The following is a 12422-nucleotide window of genomic DNA, read 5'->3' as shown; positions in this document are numbered from 1 at the left end:
TCCGCTCACTTTCTGAGATCATTTGCTCTCTCAGTGAGACTGACTTTGTGATCAATGGTGAGTCTCCTTCTTTCCACATCAGCCCAAAATCCAGGCTTGTTTCCAAGAATTTCCTCATGCTCCCTTCAAAAACCTCAGTAGTCTGCGATCAAAAGACTCGCACAATGATCTGTGCAGAGACTTTTTTACAAGTTATTTAGATTTCCAAATAACAACAAAAAATAGAAAATATATTTTCATTTACAATTTTTTCCATTTAATAATACAGAAGTGCCAACAATGAAATGATGTTTTAAAAAGTAACTATGGAGAATCTATTGTGAACTTGGGTCACGAGAGGCGGTCATTTTGTAAAAATAGGTCACCGGAAAAAAAGTTTGAAAAACTCTGTGTTACACAATAGTAGATATCTATTACAGCCATTTACTGGTGATGCCCTGGTCTAATGGTGGGTGGCAGAGGAGGGAATTTGGTGAGAGTCCGAAAAGTTATACGTTGGTGTGAATTTCGCGCAGGACCTTCTGGTTCTCACCATGGCAGATCTGGAAACCCACTGGAGGCCACTGGGAAGCTTATTTGCGTCCCACTAATGGGATGCAGATGATGGCTCAACCAGAATCTTCCACCCCATGCCAGCTTCTCTGAGACGTGTCTGGAGCAACATGGCATGCAGAAGTTGGGACTCACCCGAACAATGCCTGGGGCTGGCTCCAGAGTTTGGGATGGAGACCGCCAGAAACCCTCGACCACAGGCTATCACAGCAGTGGGTAGGATCTTCGAGATCTGTGTCATCAAGGAGGTCCATCTTTCAGCCTCTGTATTTCTGGAGATCTATCTTCTTTTTCAGGAAGTCCACTTTCTTTCTTCAATGATGGGTTTGTGATGTTGGGTGCCTTTTCATATAGCATCCAGATATGATGATGGGACCCATGCCTTCATGAAATTTTGCACTTAATCCCCCGGTTCATTATTAATGAGGCCAGAAGTCATGCGGTGGTTACCTGCTGGCTCCCGCAGCAGGTAACATGGCCTGTTCCCATCTCCGCCAAGGGACTTAGTCCAAGACGGGTGAATTCCACTCTTTGTGCGAGGTATAAATCATTGCCTTCTTAAACACACATCTTCAGAGACTTCACTGAGTAGAGTTTTTTTGATTGCAATAAAAAGTTTTCTCCTTTTGGTGTACTGTAGGCTTATCCTGTTTGCCTCTGTGATTTTGTTTTTTTTCCTGCTTTTGTTCAGCAAATCATCATAAAGATGTATATGGGAGTGTCCAACATCAACCACACGATAAGAAATCCAACCTTGGGCAGCACAGTAGCACAGTGGTTAGCACAGTGGCTTCACAGCTCCAGGGTCCCAGGTTCAATTCCCGGCTTGGGTCACTGTCTGTGCGGAGTCTGCACGTTCTTCCCGTATTTGCGTGGGTTTTCTCCGGTTGCTTTGGTTTCCTCCCACAGTCCAAAGATGTGCAGGTTAGGTGGGTTAGCCATGATAAATTGCCCTTTGTGTCCAAAAAAGGATAGATATGGGGATAGGGTGGAGGTGTGGGCTTAGGATGCTTTTTCCAGCGGCTGGTGCAGATGCGATGGATCAGATGGTCTCCTTCTGCAGTGTAAAATGTATGATTCTATGATTTTAACTATAACAGCTGAAAGGCATTTTTCAGAATCCTTTACTAGTTACACATTTAAGGAATTTTTATAAAATTATTTTAGCCACAACTGAATGTAAACATTCAACATCTGTGATCTCAACCATTTCCTGGTTTGGCAAGTATTATGAAACCCTGCTTATATTATGTGTGTGTTTCAGCCTGATGCACTGGTTTCTCGTGGTGCATTGTTTATATTGTACATTAGTGAGAAATGTTTGCAGAAATGGTGAGAACTCAAACCTTTCTTTCATTAAACAAATATAAAAGTTTATTAAAGCAGAAGCAAATAGCAAAACACTACAAAGAACAATCTTATACTTCATCACATCAACAATGAGCACTTAGTCCCTCAAAGACTGGAAACCAAAAAGCATCTATTTCACCCTCTCAATTTCCCAAACAACAACCATAAATCTGTTGGTACGGACTAAGTGACCAGAACTTGGGAATGGTCTTCAGGTGAGCAAAGAAAACAATCTTTTGTACAAATTTGCATTTGCTTTCAGCACTTCATCTCTAGCTGAGCTGTTTCCTGAAGTTGGCTGCCTCTCTCCCTCTCTTGCTGTTGCTTCAACACCTCATGTGACTCGCTTGCTTCCTGGCTCACAGCACTCTGACATTAAATGTATCAATTGTAAAGACCACCCTGTCCCCTGTTCTTTCCTGTCCCTTCCTTTCTCTTAGTTGTTGTCCAGACATGCTTTACAAAATACATGCCAGTTGATTTTACTTACATACATTCATTCATTTCAATAACATCCTACCATTTATGATGTAGATAGTCATGTAGACAGCACCTCTGTATTCTACAAGCTACGATAAATCTATTACAACTCTGATGTAGATTATAGAATTTCTGGGACAACAGCTTTGGTCCAAATTATACTATTGTTTGCCGACATCCAAGCCTTTGGGGCAGATGCGTCTGTTACTAGTATCTAATTTTACAGAATACCTGTATTTAAAATCACTGGCATATAGGATTTTCATCCCAAATTCCAGTACCATGCAACATACCTTTTGCGTATTTAACTGAATTTTACAATAATCAAATAATGCACTTTTTTTTATTCCTTGAAGCATTAAACTGTCAGAAGATGAATATACACAGTTGTTTCATTCCATAAATGGGTGAGTTATACTACTGTCTTTTTCATAACAGTAAGAATTTTCATTTATCGTCATGCTACTAAATATTCTTTATTGTGCTGTAGCTTGCTTCTATGGCTAGTAGGCTTAAGGCTTAAAAAAACATGATTATTCAGGAGTTACTATTGTGGGTTCTGCAAATGGGAAAGATCTGAGCCGGATAGAAAATGCCCACTATCATTTTCATTTTGACATTGTAAAAATGTCATGGCTATCCTCTCAACCTTGTTATCAGCAGTGGTCTCTACTCCCATTGTCTTTATCACTGACAAGGCCATTTTTGACTATTTTCTCATAATAACCTTTTCGCCCTTAAAGCCTGTAAAATTCTCTCCCAACATGATTAATCCCTGATATAGTTGATTTTTTCCCCTCATCTCGGTTGGTAGATTTGAAGACATTACCAACATCAGGGGGCGGAATTCTCCGACCCACCCGCAGGGGCCGGCGTAATTCCCGCCCCCGCCGTGGCCGGAATTGTCCGCCCTCCGCCACCCGTGAATCGGGGGGGGGGGGGGATCATGCCGCGCCGGTCGGCGGGACCCCCGCGGCGATTCTCCGGCCCGCGATGGGCCGAAGTCCCGCCGCTGTCAAGCCTCTCCCGCCGACGTGGTTTAAACCACCTCTGGTGCCGGCGGGAGCAGGTGGCGCGAGTGGGCCCCGGGGTCCTAGGGGAGGGGTGCGGGGCGATCGGACCCCGGGGGGTGCCCCCACGGTGGCCTGGCCCACAATTGGGGCCCACCGATCGGCGGGCGGGCCTGTGCCGTGGGGCCACTCTTTTTCTTCCTCTGCCGCCACGGCCTCCACCATGGTGGAGGCGGAAAAGACCCCCTCCACTGCGCATGCGCCGCTGACGCTCCGGCGCATGCGCGGACTCACGCAGGCCGGTGAAGGCCTTTTGGCCAGCCATGGCGCCGGTCGGCAGGGCGCCAAAGGCTGTTCGCGCTGGTCGGCGGAGCGGGAGGCACTCCAGTGAGGGCCTAGCCCCTAAAGGTGCGAAGAATTCCGCACCTTTGGGGAGGCCCGACGCCGGAGTGGTTCTCGCCACTCCGGTACGCCGGGACCCACCGCCCCACCGGGTAGGGGAGAATCCCGGCCCAGATACTTTTGGACCACATCAGTTACTATCGGGTCTCACTCACTGTCCTCTGATACCGATGAGGAGAATAAGAATTCTGTGTTGTAATTTGGCTATAAAAATGTGTTACATGTAGCCTAATCAGTTTTGATTTTATTTTTACTGTGAGAAAAAGGGTATAACTATTAATACTGAGTATATTATGCTTGACATGTGCTAAATCAGATAATGACAGCATTTGTGAACATAGAATATGTCTACTTACTGATTCTTTTAATTATCTTCATTCAGGGTGCTCTTTCCGGGAGGTGTTGCTTCTGTTCAAAATTCCAGATTTGCTGAGATTTCAGCCATGTTTTATAATCTTACATTGAAGGTAACTGCATATATAATTGTAGAAAGCACAGACTGATTTGGTATCAGACAGAGAAGAACGCTTTCAGTAATTAGATGAAAAGTTTGGGGAGTTATTTGTTTTCACCTATTTTTGGCTTTAGGACTCTGAACTCTTTCATTTGGATAGTCTGTCTCTTTGTAATTTATTCCAATGTGTGTCTTCCAAGGAGTCTAGAAAGAACTGAAAAATGATTTTGGCAGTGCTTTATTTTTGTTTATTCGTTCATAGGATGTGGGTGTCGCTAGCTCATCCCTGAGGGCATTAAGAGTCAACCACATTGTTGTGGGTCTGGAGTCACATGTAGGCCAGACCAGCAAAGGGTGACAGATTTCCTTCCCTAAAGGATATTATTGAACCAGATGTTTTGGGTTTGATCGGGGGGGCTGAAGCAGTCCAGGTCACGGTTCGCCCCTAGGCCAGAGGCCGGGGGGGGGGGGGGGGGGGGGGGTGGATTTGAAGAGCTTTTTGTCGGGTCCGTTTGAGGAGCTTCTCGTCTGTGAGACCTTCAAACCATTTTTAAATACTGTAGGGGATATTGTGCCCCATAAGAAAGGCAACTACAGCTGCTGCCTGTCTGTTCATCCAGACACTTCCAGTAGAGAGTCCTGTTCTTGGTTATATGCTGAAGGTCACTTTAACTCCCTTTAATTGTGAGCAGCCTCTAGCTTTGCAGCAGAAGGCTATTGCTAATTGGGCATTGGTTTTTTAGTTGTGAGAATGCTTCACAGCTGCAGGTTGTATTTGTTGTTTGCTGCTGCTTGTGGCTGTAAATACCTGGAGGCTGCTGTTTCCTTTTTCTGTAGCTAGAAAGAAGGACAATTTTTTTCTCAGATACCTTGAACACCAGGCTCTCGGGGATGTATGGCTGGTCCGCTGAGCACTTTGGATCCCTACAAGACATTATGGTGCGCACGGTTTATGAGGATTCGGAAGAAATCCAAGTAGAGGACGACAAATCAGATGAGGGGACGGAACAGCTGGTGCGCATTCCGCAATTCTGGTTAACAGTCTTGAAGAACATGCACAGGCTCAATGGCATGATTCGAGAACATGACAAACCCATATTAAAGTATCTACATGATGTGAGTGTTAAATGGGCAGAGCTTGGGAGGCCATGGAGCTTCACTGTGGAGTTTACATTCGGGCTTAATGAGTATTTCTCAAATGAGGTGATCACTAAATGTGGACTCGTGGCTGTTAAATCATTCTTTGCTGAACCACAAATCATTGGCTGCACAGGCTGCACAATCGACTGGAGAAAGGCAAAAATGTAACAATGATAAGATTCCAAATGAAAGCAAAGCACAAAGATCGAAGCATTCCAAGGACAGCGACAAGAACTGTGCCAAATGAATCGTTCTTCAATTTCTTCAGTCCACAGCGTGGAAGCAAGGGTTCAGCGGCCAAACTCAGGGCTGACTTAGAACTTGCCGCCATATTGCGCGAACAAATAATTCCGTGCACAATGTTATATTTTACAGGAGAAATCATTGCAGACGATGCTGAATCCGATGATGACTTCTACGAACATCTGCTCGAAGATGTCGACGATAATGCAGAAAGTGATGGCATGGAAGGTGAGGCAGATGAAGACCACTATGAACTACTTGCAGATCTCTTTTCCAGCTCCACAGGCAGGTTTAATTACAAGGCTCCCGAAGCACTACTCCGGTAGTCTGAAAGGAATCACGAGGCCGCGCTGGACTCTGAGAAGAGCGGGAGCTTGGAAATGGCACATTTGAAAATTGAAGCTGCTGACACCACAGAGGATCAGCCATTGACTGAGCAAGTGACGGAAGAAATCATCCTGATATTAGAAAACTGGCATCAGAGGTACGTGGTGACTCATTCCAGGACTTTGAAACGGTTTCTGTAATTTATTCGCAAACCATCGACAACACTGACGATGAATGAGAAGACATCGATGACGATTGTGATAACAGCCACTTGGTTGTTGCAGTGGTAGGCAACTCCGAGACTGACCCAGAGGAAGAGCTGATGACAATCTCAATATGCAGCTCCACAGACCACTCACACATTTTTGAGTTTTACTGTATCAGCATAACTAGAAAGCATCGTAATCTCGAGTGACGAAGAGGGAGCCGAGAAGGGGTGGCACCTGTAGCCCAGTTCCAACCTTCACTCAGGCACCAGAAACCGAGGCGCTCCAACACACCGGTGAGAGTGCAGAAGTGGGAGTGGTCATACCAGCCAAAGATGAAGCTATGCGTGAAACTTTGCAGACCTTTGAGCACACGGTAACAATCATCACCATGCCAGAGGCTGCTACGCCAAAACACAAAAGCACGAGACGCAAGAAGCTACATCATCATGTTCTCAAAATAAAGAGGACAAAGCGGAGAAGATTGGGAGAGCTAGCTCATCCCAGCAACAAACCAGCAATGGAAACAATGACAAACAGCAAACAGAGTCACGCCAGGAAGTGCAAAAGAAAGAGGCTGCTGACACAAGTGTGGTGGTCATGGATATAGGCCTTCCAAAGGCACAGAGCAAAGAGGAAAATAAACAAGAGGCCAGCACGTGAACCATCGGGAACATATACAGGTGTCTGGGAGAGCACAGAGGCGAGCAGATGGTGAAGATTAAGGAGAAGTGGGAAGAGGAGCTGGGAGAGGAGATAAACTGGGGAGTATGGAGTGAGGCACAATGAGGGGTAAATGCGACCTCCTCGTGCGCAGGGATGAGCCTGATACAGTTCAAGGTAGTACACAGGGTACATATGACACGGGCAAGAATGAGTGGGTTCTTTTAGGGGGTGGCAGACGATTGTGAAAAGTGTGGGCAGGGACCAGCGAATCACGCACATATGTTCTGGGGGTGCGAAAAGTTGGAGTGATCCTGGCTGGGAGTATTCGCGCCACTAACAAGGATAGTGGTGGTGGAGGTTGAGGCGGATCCTTTGGTGGCGATATTTAGATATCGGAGAAGCCGGAGCTGATGGAGGGGAGGAAGGCCGATTTTGTGGCCTTCGCCTCTCTGATTGCCTGCCGACAAATTTTATTGGAGTGGCAGTCAGCAACGCCACCAGGGGTGGCGGCCTGACTGGGTGACTTATATGACTTTCTTCAGCTGGAAAAGATCAAATACGAGTTTTGGGGTTCAGTGGAGGGTTTTGAGTCAAGGGGAGGGATGTTCGTGACCGTTTTTGAGAGTTGTTTGTCAAGTGGGGGGGGGGGGGGGGGGGAAGGAGGAAATTTTGTACAAACTGTATAGCTGTGTGTTGCCCAAATTGTCTATGGTTTGTAACTTTTTGTATACGTTTGGAATAAAATACAATTTGAAAAGAGAAATGTTTCCATCGCACCCATTACCCCCCTCTTGGGCGGAGAGATGGCAGATGGACTTTAATCTGGAGAAATGTGAGGTAATGCATTTTGGAAGGTCTAATGCAGGTAGGGAATATACAGTGAATGGTAGAACCCTCAAGAGTATTGCAAGTCAGAGAGATCTCGGTGTACAGGTCCACAGGTCACTGAAAGGGGCAACACAGGTGGAGAAGGTAGTCAAGAAGGCATACGGTATGCTTGCTTTCATTGGCTGGGGCATTGAGTATATAAATTGGTAATCATGTTGCAGCTGTATAGAAACTTAGTCAGGCCACACTTGGAGTATAGTGTTCAATTCTAGTCACCACACTACCAGAAGGATGCGGAGGCATTGGCGAGGGCGCAGAAGAGATTTACCAGGATGTTGACTGGTATGGAGGGCATTAGCTATGAAGAGAAGTTAAATAAACTCAGTTTGTTCTCACTGGAACGACGGAGGTTGAGGGGCGACCTGATAGAGGTCTACAAAATTATGAGGGGCATAGACAGGGTGGATAGTCAGAGAGTTTTTCCCCAGGGTAGAGGGAAAAACTACTGGGGGGCATAGGTTTAAGGTGCGAGGGGCAAGGTTTAGAGGAGATGTACGAGGCAAGTTTTTTACACAGAGGGTAGAGGGTGCCTGGAACTCGCTGCCGGAGGAGTTGGTGGAAGCAGGGGCAATTGTGACGTTTAAGCGGCATCTTGCCAAATACATGAATAGGATGGGAATAGAGGGATAAGTACCCCGGAAATGTAGAAGATTTTAGTTTCGACAGGCAGCATGGTCGGCACAGGCTTGGAAGGCCGAAGGGCTTGTTCCTGTGCTGTACGTTTCTTTGTTCTTTGTAACCTTATGTCCCATTCCAAGTCCTACCTTCCTCCAATTCTGGCCTGCTATCCTAGTAATTCTGCCAATTATGACAAAACTTTCAGCTGTCTTGACTCTCCCCTCTGGATACTCTCTCTAAATAATGCTCTCGCTCACCATCTTTCCCCACTTCCTAAAACCTACTAATTCAATCATGAGAGGTTACCTCTCCTAACTCCCATCTATTTTTTTTTAAAATTTAGAGTACCCAATTTATTTTTTCCAATTAAGGGGCAATTTAGACTGGCCAATCTACCTATTCTGCACATCTTTGGGTTGTGGGGGTGAAACCCATGCAGAGAATGTGCAAACTCCACACAGACAGTGACCCAGGGCCGGGATTCGAACCTGGGTCCTCAGCGCCGTAGGCAGCAATGCTAACCACTGTGCCACCGTGCTGCCCCTAACTCCCATCTATAAATGGTGTCTACTTTAGAAGCTTGTGACTTGTTAAATGTGCAACTTAAAAGATAGTTTGCTAATGCAATAAAGTAAGTGGAAATACACTGCCAATAAAATTTAAACTCAGTAGCAATTTGGAGTATTATTTTTGAGAGAGGTCCTATTCCTATTTCTTTGATTTAACAGGCAAATGACAGAGGGGTCCATTTCCCATTGTGGGCCATTTGTCTTGGGTTTGAAGAACTAACAGTTCTTACCAGTGGAGAAAACCTTCTTACTGCAACAAACACTAGTAATCTATCTCTCCCTTTGAAATTTACAAAAGGTAAGATGTTGAAAATTCCTTTCAGCTTTCTGCTAGTGTTGCATATTATTCAATCTGCTACCTTGTTCTAATGATCCAGTACAACAACTGTATTTTTTCATCAAGTTTCCTGTCGACCAAATGTTCATTGTATTGGGTGCTGTTTGTCTGCAATTCCTTATATTTTTAAAAATGCAATATACTCTTAAAACATTAAAATGCCCAAATTTATGCTTTATGCATGATAGATCTACCATGCGGTTTTAGCAGCACTTTGCGATTACTAGAACTCAGTAGAAATTTAAGTTAAAACTTCTCAGGTGCAAATAAGAATTGTTTTACTTGTCTTCTATTGATTACAATTGAGAGTCATTTAAAAGCCTTATTCTCTAATAAGTCCAGCCAACATAGGACTCACAGAGAGGCAATTTGTAGATAATTAAAACTTTAAACAATCACAGAAATGATTTTCTTGCTTCGGCAAACAGCTCGCAATAGCTTCAAAAGTCAAAGTCAGAAAGTGAAATATGAAAGACAAGGAGACAGTGAATAATAAGTCAAAGTATAGATGATTCATGAAAGAGAGAGTGTTGAATGACCCGGATAAAAATGGCCGAACGAAACCTCACAATTATACGGTATCATATCTGTCTTCAGCCGTCTAATTACACCCCAAAGTAATCCTAATTGGTTTAGGTTAACATCAAATAAATTTGATTCGAGGGTTAGTTGTCACTCATTTAATAGGAAACATAGATTCTTGGGTGAGCTGAAGAATGCGGTTTCAGCACTTTTATCACAAACTGCTTGAACTTGAACTGATTCTTGCTGAGGACAATAGCGCCTTTAGGTTACTGAGGGGTTGCCATGGAGCCTGCCCTGTCCTTGGTCACTTTATCTTGAAAATGTATTTGTTAGCTAAATAGGAATGCTGTATTAATCTATCTGTTTCTGTGTTCTGTTGAAGCTATGTTTTGAAATGCTGAATGTGTGTTTTGAAATGATCTGAGGTTATGAGTGAGTTTAAAATGGTATTTAATAGATTAGGGGCTTAATGTTTTTACCTATCAGATGTATTATAAATAGTTGGCTTCTACAATGCATATGCACAGGCTTACGCATCCATTTTAATGAATAAACAAAAATGTCTCCTCCAGCCCCCTTTTTAGATTTAAATTTTTTAATTAATGTACAAATTTGATTTTTTACGTTCAGGCAATGAATGCTGCTGCTCCTGATTAACAGATCAATAACAATAAGTTAGACCAGAGTTTTTCAAACTCAGCGTTGCGACCCGCAGGTGTGTCGTTGGTGGGTGTCGGGAGGGTCGTGGAGAAATTGATCGTAGCGTTCCCAATCGTGGTAAGAAGTGCCCAACAACTGCAACCAGCTTTCAAGAATGTCAGCAGCGGGCAGTCCACAATTGGCTGTGGCGTTAGAGGGAGTGGGGCAGCACGAGACTGGGCAGTGTGCTGGTCTTGCGTGGACGGGGGGATGAGACAGGGGCTAATGGGTGGTCAGGTGGGGGTGCGATGCTGACGCTGGTGGTCCCAGCTTGGAGCTCCGCTCTGGTGTTTTCCCTCGGTTGTCCCCCACCACCGATTGCCAGTTTGTGACCTGCGGCTCCATGGTCAGGCTACTCAACAACCATCCGCTTGCACTCCCATGACGTGAAGTACAGGTCGGGAAGTGGTCAACAATCTGTGACTGGTGTGGATGCACATGACGACAGTACTAGCTACTGTACAGTGAGAGGGAAGCCAGGCCAGATCTGTCAGTGAGCCATACTGATCAAATGAGGCCAGTCAATACAGCTAACACATGTTTAACACTGGAAGAAACCTACACAGTTATCACTTTGTGTTACTCTCTGGAAACCAGGAAGTAAGTGCTTTTGCTGAGAATGGAGAAGGAGAGATGACTTAGATGGAACAATGCAGTGGAATCTGTAAGAAATATTGTGACATTTTGTGTGTTTGACAAGTTACTTCATCTCGTCAAAAGTAATTGTTTGCAAAGTAAATGCAAGATCATACTTTTATCTTTACTTGTTTAGAATTCTAAAGAAATGGGAATATATTCAAAACAAAGTTTGTGCGTAAATGCAAGGATGCTGAAATTGCTTTAATTTTCAGCAGTAAAAAGTAATAAATTTGGATAATTCAGGTATTGGATATAAAGTTTCAAAGTTTAAAAAAAAATGTCAGCCAGCTTTTAAGTTGAGAATACCGTCTGCGACTGGCCTTTAAGTATGAATGATGGAGTTTTTCAACCAGAAGCGGTAACAGGGAGAAGGTCCTGCACCCAGCACATACACTGATGTCACACACCCTGTACGTCCATGCGATGCGCGCAAAATCATGGAGCAGAGATTCTTCCATTTGTAGCTGCCATCAAGCAAGCAACATTACTGTGTGAAGAACTGAAGATGGATTATTTTGTAATATGGAAGAGAGCGCCGGAGACACAAACAGGCCAGGATCTCACAACTGAATCTGCTGGAGAGAGCTTCATAGGAGAGTCCACGACAGGACAAAGCGTTGCTGGTATGAGCTGCACACAGAGCTCCAGGCCATCTGTAAACAACCGATTAAGAAGAAACTGAAATCGGGAACAAAGCAATATAAAGATTATTTCTTGAGATATGTTTTAATTATGCCAATGCAAATCAGAATGCAAAGCCCATGTGTGTTTATGCAGGGAAGTACTGGCAAATGGAAGTTTATAACCCTCAAAACTGCAAAGGCTTTTGAAGATCAAATATGGCAAGTTCAAGGACAAACCTCTTGATTTTTTTCAAAGGATGCAGCAAGAACTTAAGTCATCAGCCGAAGTCCTCAGCTGAAAGCCTCAGCAAAAATGTAACATTGGATGACAAAGCAAGTGAGATTGTGAGGACCAAGCAGGCTCATCTGTCGCATTAAAGGTAAGCAATAATGGTGTGTCGTGAAGGTCGGCTGTTTGGTAAAACTGAGTCCCAGGAAAAATAATTTGAGAAACAGAGTTAGACAGTTTGCCAAGTAAATTCTGATATGGAACTATACTTGATTGAAAATCTGTCCAGGAATGGCTTTTTGCTTAGCTTCCTGAATGATAAAAGAAACAATACTGAAGACATCCACTACTATGTACTTTCTGCAATAGCATTGCAGCTGTTGCATTGCTCATGAAAAGTGATTTTCTGCAAAACATCGCTATCTACAGGACAGATAATCTTGTATGGTATCCAGATAAAAGTTA

At 44.2% G+C, this 12422-nt stretch overlaps 1 protein-coding gene across 2 annotated transcripts in view; it reads left to right on the top strand.

Moving 5' to 3' along the window:
- The window catches only part of LOC119972564 (gamma-glutamyl hydrolase-like), a 61995-nt gene that overhangs the window by 29106 nt on the left and 20467 nt on the right, over positions 1 to 12422 (top strand). For both annotated transcript variants that reach the window (XM_038809472.1, XM_038809473.1), the window contains exons 3-5: positions 2739 to 2789; positions 4177 to 4261; positions 9065 to 9203. In XM_038809472.1, coding sequence (XP_038665400.1) covers positions 2739 to 2789; positions 4177 to 4261; positions 9065 to 9203 — 275 coding nt within the window. The remainder of the gene's footprint in view (positions 1 to 2738; positions 2790 to 4176; positions 4262 to 9064; positions 9204 to 12422) is intronic.

This window comes from Scyliorhinus canicula, chromosome 10, assembly GCF_902713615.1.
Source record: "Scyliorhinus canicula chromosome 10, sScyCan1.1, whole genome shotgun sequence".
NCBI lineage: Eukaryota > Metazoa > Chordata > Chondrichthyes > Carcharhiniformes > Scyliorhinidae > Scyliorhinus > Scyliorhinus canicula.
Note: the sequence above shows the minus strand (reverse complement) of the source record. Positions and strands in the feature narration are given on the sequence as shown.